Source organism: Lolium rigidum, chromosome 3 (genome assembly GCF_022539505.1).
Source record: "Lolium rigidum isolate FL_2022 chromosome 3, APGP_CSIRO_Lrig_0.1, whole genome shotgun sequence".
Lineage (NCBI taxonomy): Eukaryota > Viridiplantae > Streptophyta > Magnoliopsida > Poales > Poaceae > Lolium > Lolium rigidum.
Window position 1 is genome coordinate 72,958,251 of NC_061510.1, and position 17,214 is coordinate 72,975,464.

The 17,214-nt window shown below is 46.9% G+C and overlaps 1 protein-coding gene across 1 annotated transcript; it reads right to left on the bottom strand.

The window, feature by feature from the left end:
- Positions 1 to 11,424: 11,424 nt before the first annotated feature.
- Positions 11,425 to 16,608, bottom strand: LOC124695028. The gene is made up of 3 exons (XM_047227930.1): positions 15,468 to 16,608; positions 14,120 to 14,202; positions 11,425 to 11,553 (listed from the first exon to the last, which is right to left on the bottom strand). Exons 1-2 carry the CDS (start codon positions 16,606 to 16,608, stop codon positions 14,123 to 14,125), a joined length of 1,221 nt encoding a protein of 406 aa, XP_047083886.1. The 3' UTR covers positions 11,425 to 11,553; positions 14,120 to 14,122.
- Positions 16,609 to 17,214: the final 606 nt, after the last annotated feature.

Consider the following 17,214-nt stretch of genomic DNA (forward strand, 5'->3'; position numbering starts at 1 on the left):
TTGAACAATAGCACAACGAAAGGCATGGTGCTGCCCTCAAACTTAGTCATGTGTGTCATATTCGTTGCATACTAGACTTAGTTTGGGGACATTCCTTCTGTCTGCCGTGTGATCCTAGATATGATGCCTCATTTTGGTGTATCTAGTGCATTGGCCAATGATTCAATAAAGGCACAATGGAAGGCAAGGTGCTGCTGTTATCACCAGAATTTGACCGAGTCAAGAGGTGGGCCGCGATCAAGATGGACTTAAGGAAATATACATGGAAGAATTACGTGAATCGGCCTGTTATGCTGAGTTTGGGCTAGTTTGCCCTTGTATCTGTAATATATTAGGTTACGTGTCGATTAGTTAGAGTTTTGCCCGTGCACGGTTAGGTGCACGTCTAAAGTTAGAAAGTCCCTTGGACTATAAATATGTATCTAGGGTTTATGGAATAAACAACAACAAACGTTCAACCAAACAAATCAATCTCGGCGCATCGCCAACTCCTTCGTCTCGAGGGTTTCTACCGGTAAGCGACATGCTGCCTAGATCGCATCTTGCGATCTAGGCAGCACAAGCTCCACGTTGTTCATGCGTTGTTCGTACTGAAGCCTTGTTGATGGCGAGCAACGTAGTTATCATAGATATGTTAGGGTTAGCATAGTTCTTCGCGTAACATGCTATCGTAGTGCAACCCTTGCATGTCTAGCCGCCCTCACACCTATCTTAGGTGTGGGGGCGGCACCCCGCTTGATCATTATTTAGTAGATCTGATCCGTTACGGTTGCTCCTTGTTCTACAAGGATTAGTTTAATATCCGCAATAGTTAGGCCTTACAAAGGGGGGGAGGATCCAGCGGCACGTAGGGTGTCGTTCGCTAGTCCTAAACAGGATGTTCCGGGGATCAACTTCGTGTTGGTTTTTAGGCCTTGTTTAGGATCGGCTTACGATCACCGTGCGTGGCCGCGAGGCCCAACCTGGAGTAGGATGATCCGATTATGCGGTGAAAACCCTAAATCGTCGTAGATCTCATTAGCTTTATCTTGATCAAGCAGGACCGCCATATATTCGTGCACCCCGTATGAATCATGGGTGGATCGGCTCCTTGAGCCGATTCACAGGACAACCTGAGAGCCGATCGAGGCTCGTATTTAATGTTTACGTGTATGCCATGCAGGAAACTAAGCGAGGCATCTCCATCACCTTCCTGACCAGGTATAGGTCAGGTGGCACGCCCTTGCATCAGCATCGGACGTGTGACCGGAAGGCTTTGCGGGCCGTCGCTCGGAGGGACCTCAGCCAGCCGCAGCTCTAGGTTGTTCCCGGCTCTACGGTGTTGCCCGTCGCTGCCCGCCGGTGGATTTCTGACGACAACACATTCTGGCACGCCCGGTTATCTTTGAGAAGCCACGAGAAAGAAGCTACAGACATCTGAAGGCCTTGTATTTGCGAGGTTATATCGATGGGAGGCCTGTAAATAAGATGCTGGTGGACACTGGAGCGGCAGTCAACATCATGCCGTACTCTATGCTACGTCGGCTGGGACGCTCTAGTTCAGATCTAATCAAGACCAACGTGACATTGAGCGATTTCAACGGCCAAGCGTTTGACGCACAAGGTGTTCTGAACGTGGATCTGACCGTAGGAAGGAAAACTATCCCTACAACGTTCTTCATCGTCGATAGCACGAGCACTTATGCTCGTTACGCTAGGAAGAGATTGGATCCACGCCAACCGCTGCATTCCCTCCACGATGCACCAATGCATAATACAGTGGGATGGAGATGAGGTAGAAGTCGTCCGAGCCGATGATTCAGCCGAAATTTCAACGGCCGGCATGAACGCATGGGAAGCAACGAGAGCCAAGAACCCCTCTCAGGTATCAATTTGGACGACTGCGAGCGCATCGACGTGACGAAGGGAAGGGTTAAGCTGGTTTTATCCACTGGCCTGACCATGTAGCTGAGGCAAAGCAATGAGCAAATGGGGCGAGGCTGATCCTTGTGATCGGCCCCAAAAAATTATGAAGGAGCATTACAGAACCTTCAGTCAACACTTCAATGGATATGGAGGCCGATTCCAGCAATCGGCCAAAATTATCTTCACCACGTGTTCTGCTTGTGTTCAGCATCGATCCACGGGGCAGCGGCCACGTCGGCAGATGAAAGCCAGCACGAATCCTTACGGAGCCGACGTGCAAGTGCAGTGCCCTGGCTAACCATAGAAACCGATATCTGCAGTTATTTGGCAGATTCGGCTCGGGGGGCATACAGTCAGATGAACATGTGCAGATAAGCGTGTGTAAACATGCGTGCATTGAAACATTGGGGGGCCGATTAAGAAAAATCGGCCAAATAAAAAAAAAATTGCGCAAGAAGCGAAGCCGATGTGCAGCCATCGACTCTAGTGCAATTATGCGAGGTTTACCGGATCTCCACCAAATCCAGTTCAGCTGTGGGGCCTTCTGCTTCTTCGTGGAGTAAAACAATGAGAACTTCTTCAGCTGTTTCGAGCCGATCCGGGTTCCTGAACCTTCTTGTCGAGGATCTCCAATCTTTGATACTAGTTCAGCCGTGTTGACAAAAAGGGTGTATCGGCTGTCTGAGGAAGAAAGGTGATCGGCTTTGGCGCATCCTCTCTGACATTCCCGCCTCGAGTAAGGCTCGGGGGGCAGCAGGCCTGGTGGATGTTTTGTTTTGCTTTGTTCAGAAGCCGATTGGGATACCATCGGCTGATCTTTCGTTGCAACCTTCTTCACAGATGATGAGTGCTAAAGAAGACCATGAGGTTTGGTTGGAAGAATTCAAAAGCTTCCCTGAAGATTCTACATTATCCACCAGATTTCAAAATCATCAGTTGAAGGGAGAATTGTAAAGGACCGATGCGTTGCTATCGGCTCATTACGCATTGGCAAAGGGGGCGAATCGGCAAGGTCAGTATGAGAGGGAATCGGCTAAATTAAGCTCAAAGGAAATCGGCAAAATCAAATTGGGGAAAAGTTCTTCATTGATATGCGAGATTTCTTACATAAAGAGCTGATTGCTCTCAAAAGGAAATACTAGGGGATACATTGCCCCATCTACTGCTACTGGCCCTATACTAGAGGTCCTATCTACGGGCCGTCGCTGCCCTCGTCGTCGCCGTCGTCGCCGCTGTCGGCGCTGCTCCCGACGGGCTCGTCGTCGCTCCAGTGGCCGCCGACCGGGCCCTCATTGTCCTCATCTTCTTCGTCAGCGTCATCGTCGCTGTCGAAGTCGCTGAGGTTGCCCGGCCAGGGGCAGAACCGCTTGGCTGGCGGCTCGTCGGAGGAGGTGTCATCCTCCTCCTCTTCCTGCTCCTCCTCCTCCTCCTCGGAAGAGGTGAAGTCGTAGGAGAAGCGATCATCATCGCTCTCCTCCTCCGTTTCCCCGACGGCGAGGAAGCAGAGGTCGCCTTCCCCGTCGGTCGAGGACTTATCGTCCTCGGACCAGACGGAGAAGTCGTGGCTGGACTCCTCCCCAGCTTCGATGGCGCGGCGGGTGTTCGCCGCGTGGACTTCCTCCTGGGTCGGCTCTGGCGTCGGCTCACGGGAAGGGGAGGACTGGCTGGAAAGATCCGATGGAGCAGAGGAGGAAGAAGACATGGTGGCGCAGGAGGGCTTTTGGAGTGCTAATGCGAAGGAGATGCAGAGGAGAACTGTTCATAGCGGTTAAATAAAAGGGGATATAGTGGAAATTCAATGCCACAGCAGCTTCCGAGGAAGTGGTGCCTAAAGAAAAAAAAACTGCCGGGTCACGCGGAGAAGTTGAGAAGGCAAGGCATCATGATGAAGGATACCGCAACGGTTCCGCCACGACATGACCCGACGAAGGAAAGCAGAGTGATTTTGGAATTACCAATTCCAAAACCAGGGGGCATGTGTTATCACCAGAATTTGACCGAGTCAAGAGGTGGGCCGCGATCAAGATGGACTTAAGGAAATATACATGGAAGAATTATGTGAATCGGCTCGTTATGCCGAGTTTGGGCTAGTTTGCCCTTGTATCTGTAATATATTAGGTTACGTGTCGATTAGTTAGAGTTTTGCCCGTGCACGGTTAGGTGCACGTCTAAAGTTAGAAAGTCCCTTGGACTATAAATATGTATCTAGGGTTTATGGAATAAACAACAACAAACGTTCAACCAAACAAATCAATCTCGGCGCATCGCCAACTCCTTCGTCTCGAGGGTTTCTACCGGTAGCGACATGCTGCCTAGATCGCATCTTGCGATCTAGGCAGACAAGCTCCACGTTGTTCATGCGTTGTTCGTACTGAAGCCTTGTTGATGGCGAGCAACGTAGTTATCATAGATATGTTAGGGTTAGCATAGTTCTTCGCGTAACATGCTATCGTAGTGCAACCCTTGCATGTCTAGCCGCCCTCACACCTATCTTAGGTGTGGGGGCGGCACCCCGCTTGATCATTATTTAGTAGATCTGATCCGTTACGGTTGCTCCTTGTTCTACAAGGATTAGTTTAATATCCGCAATAGTTAGGCCTTACAAAGGGGGAGGATCCAGCGGCACGTAGGGTGTCGTTCGCTAGTCCTAAACAGGATGTTCCGGGGATCAACTTCGTGTTGGTTTTTAGGCCTTGTTTAGGATCGGCTTACGATCACCGTGCGTGGCCGCGAGGCCCAACCTCGGAGTAGGATGATCCGATTATGCGGTGAAAACCCTAAATCGTCGTAGATCTCATTAGCTTTATCTTGATCAAGCAGGACCGCCATATATTCGTGCACCCCGTACGAATCATGGGTGGATCGGCTCCTTGAGCCGATTCACGAGACAACCTCGAGAGCCGATCGAGGCTCGTATTTAATGTTTACGTGTATGCCATGCAGGAAACTAAGCGAGGCATCTCCATCACCTTCCCCGACCGGGTATAGGTCAGGTGGCACGCCCTTGCATCAGCATCGGACGTGTGACCAGAAGGCTTTGCGGGCCGTCGCTCGGAGGGACCTCAGCCAGCCGCAGCTCTAGGTTGTTCCCGGCTCTACGGTGTTGCCCGTCGCTGCCCGCCGGTGGGTTTCTGACGACAACAGCTGCCTTCAAACTTAGTCGTGTGTGCCATATTCATTGCACACTAGACTTAGTTTCGGGATAGTCCCTCTGCCTACCATGTGACCAAATGTATGAGGCCTCATTTGCGTTGGCCAATGATTCAACAAAGGCACAATGGAAGGCTAGGTGATGGCCTCAAACTTAGTCATATGTGCCACAGTCGTTGCACACTACACTTAGTTTGTGGTCGCTCCCTATGTCTTCTGTGTGAGGCAATGTATGAGGCCTTACTAATGTTATCAATATCTATTTTAATCTAAATTACTTGTGAGCAGGCACACCTCTAATGACATGTGTTCTTGTGGAAGACTGAGAAGATCATGCTTGGGTCACCTGCTGAGGTTCCCGGCGAGGGACCGGCGAAGAAGCGTCGTGGAAGGCCGGCTAACGTCGTCCACTTCCATGATGACGTAGGGCCATACCACTTCCTCCGCATCATCTTCAAGCTCACCTTCGGCGGGCTCATGATCCCTCAAGCTTTCGTCAAGTGGTTCGGAGAAATCCCTTCCAACATCATCGTCACCACCAACACTAGATGTAACTGGAGGATGACTACGAGGAGAGAAGGCAATGACGCATTCATCAATCGGGGGTGGGCGGCCTTCACCATCGCCCATTAGCTCACGGTAGGCTAGTTCCTCACCTTCAAGAAGGTGTCCTCCTTCGAGTACAGTGTGCTCATCTTCGACCACACCTGCACTGAGTTGATGAGCAGGTGCCCGTACCATGGTGATGATATCAGGTGTGTCGTCTCCGAGCATCATGTCTGAAGCTAACCTGCTACCATGTCATGTCTAGTTGTTGTTCGTGTCAAGTGTGATTAACTATGATCATGTCTGTTGTGTCCTGAACTATGATCGTGTCTGAACAATGGTGTGCCGTGAACTTGTGTCATGATCAGTGCTAAGTTCTGTGTCGTCTATGATTGTGTTCTTGCTTGTGATGTTGATCGCTGGTAACCTCACCACTGAAGGGAAGAGGTAACCAGAAGCGGATTTTGGGTTGCAACGAAACAATAGTGGTGCCGTTCTAGGCCGCTACTAGGTCTAAAAATCGACCTACCAAACAGCCAGAGCCAAATCTCCACGGGGACAAAAAAACTCTGCGCATGCCACCAAACAACGTGGCTTTTCTAGCCCATGGCCTGTCTTGGGCGCGAGGAGGCTTCTTCCCACTGCGCCAGTGGTGCAGGAAATAGGTGCAGCCTACCAAACGTGCCCTAGGGCGCAATTGGCAAGTGGCAACCTTTTTTCGGTAGCACGCGCTAGATGTCCTGGTGGTGTAGAAGGGCAAAAACAACCATGGGTGCGTTTGGAAGCTGGAGACCCTTTGGCTCGCATGTGTCTCGAAGTTTTTGGGTCGTTTGGTTTCCTAGACTCCTCTACGTTGTTGCATCGCACGGTTTTTAAAGCACCTCCGCGACAGGTCTGGGAGGAATACACAGTTTGACAGTTTTTTCAGGGACAGGCCTAGGCGAGACGAAAATTGACAACGTTGTTCGCGTGGGCGTTCGACCTCGGCATGGTGAGAGAAAGCGAAATCCGAGCAGCGTTCCGCGACAAAGGTAGAGCTAACCTCCCTCTTCGGTTACCCTCTTCATTAGCCCCTCCCTAAATTTCCCTTTCCCCAATTTTCGCACCAGCGACGGCTGCGGCGACCAAGATCGGGCATCGCGCATCTGACCCTGGCCGTGGTCTGGACGAGGAGCTCCTCCCTTCGGTCTCCGGCGCCGGACAAGGGTCGTCATTTGTAGCCGCGGTGGAGCCTGCGCACATCTTCTCTGACTTCAGTTTGTCTTCATCGTCTGCCATGACGGAGGTAAGGGGAAACTCCTCTGCTCTATTGTAGTGTTAGATTCATGTTGGTAGAACTAGTTGGGTTTGACAAGACCGTTTGTAATGCATAGATCTTGTTTGATTAGACCGACCAGCTCTAGCTTGTGCATCATGCCGCAACACTCACAATTTGCATACAATTTTGGATCTTGATGGTGCACAAGAGAGTAGTTAGACATGTTGCTTTTCCTCCTGACATGTACGGTTCTATGTTACAACGAGATCAGGAGAGGATGGCCAACCTAAACTACATCTACAACTGCAACGATGTAGATGCTATCCAGATGCTTCGGATGAGAAGAGCCTCTTTCTATGCGCTTGTGAAAACGTTCAGGTCTAGAGAACTACTGGTTGATAGCATCCACACCTCTATCGAAGAACAAGTCGCAATGTTTCTTCATGTCGTGGATCATAACCAGAAGTTCAGAGTCATCCATAACACATTCAGGTGATCCACAAAGACTATCTCTCGGTACTTCCAGCAGGTGACGTACGCAGTTGGGGAACTCAGAGGGGAAATGATCAAACCAACATAAATGAACATACCACCCAAGATCAAGAACAGCTACCGAGATCAATGTCTGCAGCATTCTGCGGGAAGAAGCACTACACCAGCCAGAATGTGCTAGTAGTTGTGGATTTCGATATGAGGTTCACATACGTGTTTGCTGGCTGGGAGGGTTCAGCTCATGATATGCATGCCGACATGGTATTCTAACTCCCTTCAGGAAAACAAAGTACCAACTCAACGAGTTTACTCCAAGGAACCGACCTCAGAATGCGAAAGGGTTGTTCAATCTGAGACACTCAAGTCTTAGAGTCACCATTGAGAGGGCCTTTGCTGCATTGAAGAACAGGTTCAAGGTCCTTGACCAGAAATCGTTCCACACTTTTGACACTCAACCTCAAGTAAAGATGGTCCTTGCTTGCTACATTCTTCACAACTGGATCCTAGGTTGGTCGAGGATGACTTCTTCCAAATGGTCGTCACTTTTGATGAAGTTGAGACCGGCCATGGCGTGGAGGCAAGCGACAATGAAGCCTGGAAGGAGAAGAGGCAAGAGTGGGAAGACACAGTGTGGGAAACCAGAGGCAACACCACCATTTGATAAGGAGAAGAACAAGTGAACAAGTGAAGTGAACAAGCCAAGGGAAGAAGTGAAGACGAAGAAGAACCCCCTTTGATCCCCTGTTTCTCGAACCCCAATTTGATCCCCATATGTTGAACTACCCCGTGATGATAAACTGTCATTCGTAGTACATATGGAGTATCGTTATGAACAACCATTTGTAGTAGCTACGGCTGATTTCGTGAACTGCTAGTTTCGAAAGTGTGCAACTGTGATGAACTATGATTTCTGTGTGATGGGAGGTGATAGTATGGTAATACTACCCGTTGTAGAGAACATATGACCTTATGCTTGCCTGGATGGTACCAAACATGTGTAGTTTCATCTCCATCGAGATTTGGGTTTGGCTGCAGGCAAACAAACAAAAAGACCTTTTTAGCCCAAACCATGCAACGTGACCTACCAAACAACAAGCCAATTATGGCATGTGGCTCGTTCCGAACGCGCATGTGCCCTCACACCACCGCGCCAGTGATCCCCAAATCGAGCCCATGCTATCAAACGCGCCTCATATTCTCCGTTTGTTTCGCAACCAAGTCGCATTTCTAAAACAACTTTAACCATTTGTTTGATTGACTCGATGGTTAAGTTGAGTCTTACCACTTTGTTCACGTGGTGAGCTTACCTCACACCACCATATTTAAATATTTGAACTGGGTAATGGTGGCTAATTTAAACACTTGAACGGAGTAATGGTGGCCATCACTAGGAGTAGCATGCTCGCCGCCTTTCGCTGCGCCCGCCACGAGCACCTCCACCACCTTCTATCCTCATAAACAGTGAAGATTTTTCGAGATACGAAATAATCTCCTCCTTTTTTCGATAAAGGGCGCTTCATTACTCAAAAATATTCAAGCATTACACCCAGGCTCTGCATAACTAAGATGCACACAGTCGTTCGAGTATCAAGTCTGAAAAACTAGTAAAAGATAGATAAAAAGGAGCCAAAATAGACTATGCTTCGTTGGCTTCAATCCGCCTAATATGCAGCCATCCAGGGTAATAAACTCATTGGCCGTGTTCTCCAAGATACCTCCATAAAGAGGTCTCGGGCCTCCAAGCGCTGAAGTGGCGACCATGAACGGAGCAAAGCCGTACATCGATAAATGACCTGCATGAGAGAAGAATTTTTGTTATTGAAAACCTTGTCATTTCTACATAGCCACAGCGACCATAGAACTGCAACCGCGCCCACTCTGATAAGCGTTATATACCTAGTATCTACGCCATTTAGCCAATTACCAAATATATTTGCAACGCTACGAGGCGGATATAAGGTAGAACCCATCTGAATGACTGACCCATATAGATATAGCAAACCTACAGTTGAAAAAAAGTTTTATTGTCTCATCCTGAGACAGAAAACACATCTCTTACAACCGTGCCAGTTGCGTTTAACAAGGTTGTCTTTGATTAAAATCACACCTCGACGAAGGTACCACTGAACTCATCTTCCAAATAAAATTTATTATTGAGAATCTGTTGAATTGGAATGGTCAGCGCTCTATACATAGAAACAAACAAGGCCTGACGCGAACAGAACTGAAGCACCAATGGTAATTGCAACTAAACCGACCGTGCCCTACCTCTGGCTCTCTTTTGCACATTTCGAGCAAACGTGTGTACTGCAGCCATGAAGTCTTCAAGCATAATACAGTGGCTTGTTGCATCGCAATCAGACCGTGGGGCAAATGTATCTTATCCTTCCTCATACGACCACTCGGAGAATATGGTCGTCGCGTCTCTTTAACGTTCGGCCCTTCTTTTGTTTACGTCTAATAATTGATAAGATGTGCTCCTATTTGGACACAACCTGCTCCTGCTTTCTTCACACGAAAAGATGGATTTTCAATTATTTCTTCCCACGTAACAGCAAGCATTCAGCAGTCAGCTTCCCTCTCAAAAGATAAATTCATTTGGAAATTAACTGAATCGGGTATCTACACAGTGAAGTCTTTTTATCATGATTTAATGCAGGGACATACTATCTTCTTACGTAAATACTTGTGGAAACTGAAAATCCCTCTCAAAATTAAGATCTTCATGTGGTTTCTTAATAACAAAGTTTTACTCACCAAAGATAATCTAGCTAAACGAAATTGGAAAGGGTGTCAAAAATGTTGTTTCTGTAATGAACCTGAAACTATTCAACACCTATTTTTAACTTGTCCCTTTGCTAAGATTATTTGGCATATGATTTATTCAACTTATAATTTGCTACCACCGGCTAACATTACCAATATGTTTGGCAAATGGCTAAATGGGGTAGGCAAAACTGATAAAGCTAAAATAAGAATTGGAATATCCGCTGTGTGCTGGTCAATTTGGACTAGTCGGAATGACATGATTTTTAACAAACAAACTGGAATTAACTTTTTGCAGGTTATCCGCCGAGCAGCATACTGGATTCAGCAGTGGGCCTTTCTACTCCCGGAGGATCAGCGGGACAGTTTGGCTATTGGATGCAACCGTCTGCTAACGGTTACTCAGGACTTCTATTTCCAGGCTACTGGGTGGCGGCACACTAGTAGATTGAAAGATGCTTAGTCTGAAGTTTCTTTCTTTCTTTCGATGGTTGATACATGTTTCAACCCGTTCTGATCCGTGATGTAAACTTCATACTCTGCTGAAACTCTGCTGAACTGTTTAATAAATGAAAAGGCCGTGTGCATCATATTGATGCAGAGGCTAGGCGATGCCCCTTTTCGAAAAAAAAAGCAGTCAGCTTCCAACAGATTTGAGTCGTCATACTTGTAGCGCTTCGCCATCAGATAATGGGGAAAGGGGGAAGAAGATAGCTCGCCAATCATGACACATCAAGCTACTGCCATAGTGGTCCAGCAACATCATATCCGAGGCCGAAATTTAGTTTGTCCGAGCATCTTGTCAAGGTTTTTGTTTAGTACACCTCCGTCCCAAAATACAAAACGTTCTTGTGTGCTATTTTAGCTTACCAAAACCAAAAACTGCAAATGGAGGCCACGTAACATCTTTATATCTTGGGATAGAGGAGATAGTAAACTATACTCAGCCTGAAACATACAAGACGTCAACACCAAAATTTTGTCTGAATCAAACTACAAGGAAGTGGCATCGCCAGCAAAACAAATATTGAAACAATTTACATAGGCCAATTGCTCAATTTAGAGAGCAGATAGCATATCGATTTCTTCTGTCGGGCCAGGACGGAAAGACCAATCACAATCCGAGGGGTCAAGCTTTGTCAGCAGAAATCACTCAAAGCAACCATGTGTCCATGTAGACATTGCTTGCATAAATCGGGTGGAAGGAGTCAAGTCTATTGAGTTAACTGAAACGAACTCAAAAGTTTCGGCTGATCAACGAATATGACAAGGATACGACACAATGGTGGATTCTACCAAAACTACAGCACATGACATGGTTGACAGTTGCAAGATGGCCACATTCCACCTTGGACACTTTCAATACTACGCAGGCCACCAAAGAACGAAACATAGAACATTCTTCATCTTGGCACTTCAAAAGCAGCTTCGGAATCCTGTGACAGCAGACAATTGTATTAGCCCAACCAAATTTCACTACTCATAGGTGTAAAGGTTATCATTTTTCAGCTAGCTCAAACGTTGAGGAACCACTTAACATTTATAGAAATTGGTTTCGCAATATTCGCAAAGCACAACACAACAACAAAGTCTTTATTCCCAAACAAGTTGGGGTAGGCTAGAGGTGAAACCCATAAGATCTCGTAACCAACTCATGGTTCTGGCACATGGATAGCAAGCTTTCACGCAGCTCTTTCCATGGCTAGTTTTTCGGTGATACTCCAGTCCTTCAGATCGTCTTTACAGACTCCTCCAATGTCAAGTTTGGTCTACCCGTCCTCTCTTGACATTATCAGCACGCTTTAGCCATCCACTATGCACCGGAGCTTCTGGAGGCATGCGCTGAATATATCCAAACCATCTTAGACGATATTGGATAAGCTTCTCTGCAATTGGTGCTACCCCAACTTTATCTGGTATATCATCATTCCGGACTCGGTCCTTCCTCGTGTGGCCACACATCCATCTCAACATGCGCGTCTCCGCCACACCTAACTGTTGAACATGCCATCTTTTAGTCGGCCAACACTCAGCAACATACAACACTGCGGGTCGAACCGCCGTCCTATAGAACTTGCCTTTTAGATTTTGTGGCACTCTCTTATCACAAAGAATGCCGGAAGCTTGGCGCCACTTCATCCATCCGGCTTTGATCCGGTGGTTCACATCTTCATCAATATCCCCATCCTTGTGCACGATTGACCCCAAGTATCGAAAGGTGTCCTTCTAAGGCACCACCTGCCCATCCAGGCTAACCTCCTCCTTCTCGTGCCTAGTAGTACTAAAACCGCATATCATGTACTCAATTTTAGTTCTACTAAGTCTAAAACCTTTCAACTCCAAGGTTTGTCTTCATAGTTCTAACTTCCTATTGACCCCCGTTCGACTATCATCGATTAGGACCACATCATCCGCAAAGAGCATACACCATGGGATATCTCCTAGTATATCCCTTGTGACCTCATCCATCACCAAATCAAATAGATAAGGGCTCAAATTTGACCCTTGGTGTAGTCCTATTTTAATCGGGAAGTCATCGGTATCGCCATCTCTTGTTCGAACACTTGCCACAACATTATCGTACATGTCCTTGATGAGGGTAATGTTGGGACTTTGTGTTTCTCCAAGGCCCACCACATGGCGTATCGCGGTATCTTATCGTAGGCCTTCTCCAAGTCTATGAACACCATATGCAGGTCCTTCTTTTGCTCCTTGTATCTCTCCATGAGTTGTTGTACCAAGAAGATGGCTTCCATAGTCGACCTCCCAGGCATGAAACCAAACTGATTTTTGGTCGCACTTATCATTCGTCTTAAACGGTGCTGAATGACTCTCTCCCATAGCTTCATTGTATGGCTCATAAGCTTAATTCCACGGTAGTTAGTACAACTCTGAACATCCCCTTTGTTCTTGAAGATTGGTACTAGTATACTGCGTCTCCATTTTTCGGACAAACAAGATGCCAGAAGAGCTGACAGTGTTGTCCGAAAAATGGAGCTGAAAAGCTTAGTTAGCCATACTATCGCTATGTCTCCGAGGCCTCTCCACACCTTAATGGGGATACAATCATGGCACATTGCCATGCCTCCCTTCATCCTTCTTCATCCTTCTCAACGCCTCCTTGACCTCAGACTCCTGGATTCGCCGCACAAAACGCCTACTGGTATCATCAAAGGAGTTGTCCAGTTCAATGGTAGAGCTCTCAGTCTCCCCATTGAACAGCCCGTCGAAGTACTCCCGCGATCTATGCTTAATCTCCTTGTCCTTCACCAGTAGCTGGTCTGCTATAGCTTAGGATAAAATGGATCTAATGAACTAGCATGGATGGGGAGAGATTGTCAGCATCCTGCTAGGACTGAGGATAATTCATAGGATCCTGAGCCAAATTTGGGAGGAAAGAGGATAGGGTTCTACGCTAGGATTTTTACCTATTGTAAAAAAAAAAAGTAAATAACAAGATAAAATTAGATTTTTTTATCCATGGGCTCCAAACAGACTCGGGTTATACAAGCACGCGCTGACAGTGTTTACATCTCCTTAGCGATGCTTAAGAGTAATGCAACAGATTAAAACAGAAAATTAGTTATCTATAGCAAATCCAACATGGAAACAGTGCTCCTTCAGTCCTGGCCCTTGGAACTACATAACTCCATCCACGCATGTGTTTTACATTTTGTCCCCTGTTTCTGACCGAAACATTTCCATCAAAATCAGGGTCCCGACAGAGATTCAGGTCAGGTAAAGGAAGTTGAGATGGGTGAGAAAGCCAAGTATGAATTTCTATGAACATATGATAAAGGGTGTGAACACAAATGGGGCAAGTGCTGAATTGAACTAATGTATTTTTATCCCATCAAACTATTCCAGGCAGCTGAAGAAAATGTTGATTAAAATTGACTAAAGAGGTGATAAACTTCCTACACAAATGCACTAACAACTAAGTCCTAACAACATGTTCACAAGCAAATTATAAACAATAAGTAGAAGACAAATATATATAACCTTTCAGCCAATCCAGCCCACAGGAATATAGTCTGATGTATTGTGCATCAGTTCAACTCTACTTCCATCACTAATTTCTCTGCCTACAAGCAAACAAAATCCAACAAATCAATATGAAATTTTAAAGAAAAGATAAACTTATAAGAGAGCCCAAAGGTGCAATTGTTAGATCAGCCCACCACTGTACGTTTATATAACTGGAGAAAACTATACCTTTGTATAATGTTACAAATAGGTAAAGCAAGATGTATCTACTGCCAAGTACAAAGGGAACTACTCAAAACAGTAACACTCATTACCTTGTCGTGATGGACATACTCAAACTGTCTTAGCCGATTAGGGAAAAAAGTTTAGTTCAAATGAGTATTAACTTAAGTAAATTCGAGTGGACCAAATATGACCAAATGAGAAGTTTCAGTTGAAATGAGTATGAATAATTAGCGCTGAATAAATCTGGCCTTACGGAAGACAAAAGATTTCATATTAGAGAAATAAACTCATCACTAGTAGCAGGACTCTTGAATAAAAGCTTAACAGAACTCTCGTAGTTATTTCATAAGCTAGGATATGTAGGTTGGTATCAGATTGAATGACTAGCAGCAAGATTAAAAGAGATAAATAATATAGTTCAAAAGAAAAAGAAAGTATTTAATGGAAGATCATTACTAGTTTTAAGCTTCCGACTGTGCCAATAAGGTCACTGAGTACACATTTAAGATGGTTCAAGTTCAGATTTTAAGAAATTTCAATTCCTATGTAAGTGCTAGAAACTACAACATCTACATACATATGAACACTTCCATAGCATACTCCATTCATCCGATCACGGACAGACAACAACGCAGTCTAGTTCTATACTTCTATTTGTGCACAGTCTTAGAAAAATGTCACCGGACGACCAACCTAACAAAGAAACTAACATCACAATTTCTTTACTATTACTAGTATATAAATGGGAGTTTGTAGTGGTTCATTAAAGTAATGAAACACAACGAAGCTCTTCCTTACCAAACTAACCGAACCACTTCCTAAGAATGGAATATCTCTAACACACATACATGATGCCACTTATCACAAAGAAGCACAGCTCTTAAGGCACGAGCTGAGCTAGATGGAACTTGGATAAGCGAGCTGACGTAGCGAGACAATGACAATTAGCTTAACGTGATTGGTTATTTATTTTGATTCATAGCGAATCACAAGCATTTAGCTAGCATTGCTTAACATCTAGCCAATCCTTAAAGACGTGAACAATATTATATATAGACACTAACCAAGTAACTGGATTGATTCTCAAAAGAGTAATTGAATTATATAATACCTATCCACTGTAGAGTCGCGGTATTACCTGCAGTACAGAAATTTGTGTACGGATAAACCTGGCCATAATGTCCTATAGAAATTTTTCTGAACTGCATTGACTCAAGTTGGACCATGAAGGTATGGCTAATGATCGTAGACAGAAATATTGCATTGCTGTCCTCATCAAACCCCGCTATAGAAAAACGTTTTCTAGATACCAGTGGAGGGAGCTTGTCAAATTTGATAATGTCCTGACGCTCCCATCCGGCAACACTGTCAGAATTGCCCTTCCTCTCCCATATTTCAATGCCCACCTCTGTCCACATGGCAAAGCCAAGCCGGTGTTCCCGTGTCCGCAAGATCTGAAAGTCGTCATGCTTCTCCCCAAGGGAGGGTACTGCTGCTGGTCTGTCGATCACCACTAAGCTCTGCCTTTCAAAATCAAATTCAAGGATTTCACCCCCATTAAGCAACCAATAAACTGCATTACCAACCAGGACGTTGGTACTCGCAACATGAATACCATGTTTAGTCGCTGCTGAGATGGAATTTTCCCACACCCCGGATTCTGAATCATAGAGATAGACCAATGCACGCTGGGGCTCACCAACCCTGCCGGTGCCTTGCACCAATACCAGCTTAAAAGGGTGCAAACCGCAGCGACCGTGCACCTGGTCATGGATTTCACTGGAAGCGCAGAGCAGCGCGGCGTTTCTGACATATCTTGCATACCTTTCGTCGAAGTCCGGTGGGAAGGCCACGCAGAGCTGGTGGCGTGTGATGGGATCCCACACGACGGCCTCGAGACGCGCCTGATTGATGAGGAGGGCGAGGCCGTTGCGGCAGCCGACGAAGTCCCAGCGCTCGTAGCGGCTCTGCGGCAGGCAGAAGCGCGAGGGAGGGATGTGGTCCGGCGTAGGCAGCATGGGTTTGAAGGAGATCCCATCCACGCATCTGATGAAAAATCCAAGGAATGGAGCTTTGCGGTGGTGGGCGCAGAAGCGGCGGAAGAATTTGGGGTCGGAGACGAGGCGGCGCCAGCGCTTGCAGACGAGGGAGGCGCGGGGGAGTGACGACGGTAGCGGGGAGAGGCGGAGGAGGATCTCCAGGAGGAGATTTTCGTCCTCCAGCGGCGGCGTCGTCGCCGGCGATGTGGGGGAGGACAGGCGGCGGCGGCGGCTGTTCATCTAGTCTAGTCTAAAATGTGCGTTTGAGACGGAAATTGGGTGTGCTGGTGCTGGAACGGAGAAGTTCACGGATTACCATACAACACTGTGAGTTCCGGGTCCCACAGAACGTTTCATCCCTGCCCGCTCTCGCGAGCGGCACGGCGACGCCTAGTTCCGTAGCCGCCACCTCCATCCTCCATCCTCCCTCCTTCCCTCCCTTGCCACCCCGCCAGGACACAAGCCTCAGGGGCGTCGACGGCGGCGGGGCCTCTTCTCCTCCTCACGTGGCGGTGGCGACAAGGGCCGGCGTGGTCGGTGGGGACGTTGGGTTCGGCGCAGGACACGACGGCGCGGTGGCTCGTCCATGGTGTGGGGTCTGCGCAGGTCAAACCTATACATCGCTCGTTGCGGGAGCGAATCGCTCCCGCCTTAAGCGATCGGCGGTTGGGCCGGCCCATTTAGCGACAGCAAATAGGGGCTTTTTAGGTGTTTTTTTCCTGGTTCTACCGGTTTTCGAGAAGCAGTCCGTTTTTACTGATTCAGTGGGTTTATCTGGATTTTTCTGGTTCACCAGTTTTTTTTTTTTTCTGTTTTTGCTCTTTTCTGTTTCTTATTTTTTACAGT

What these genes read in the sequence shown, in the direction of transcription:
- LOC124695028 (XM_047227930.1), bottom strand. Translation starts at nt 16,608, where the DNA reads ATGAACAGCCGCCGCCGCCGCCTGTCCTCCCCCACATCGCCGGCGACG. An exon ending in CACAAATTTCTGTACTGCAG is followed by an intron (nt 14,203 to 15,467) that starts GTAATACCGCGA and finishes GTTTGCTTGTAG; the next exon opens with GCAGAGAAATTAGTGATGGA.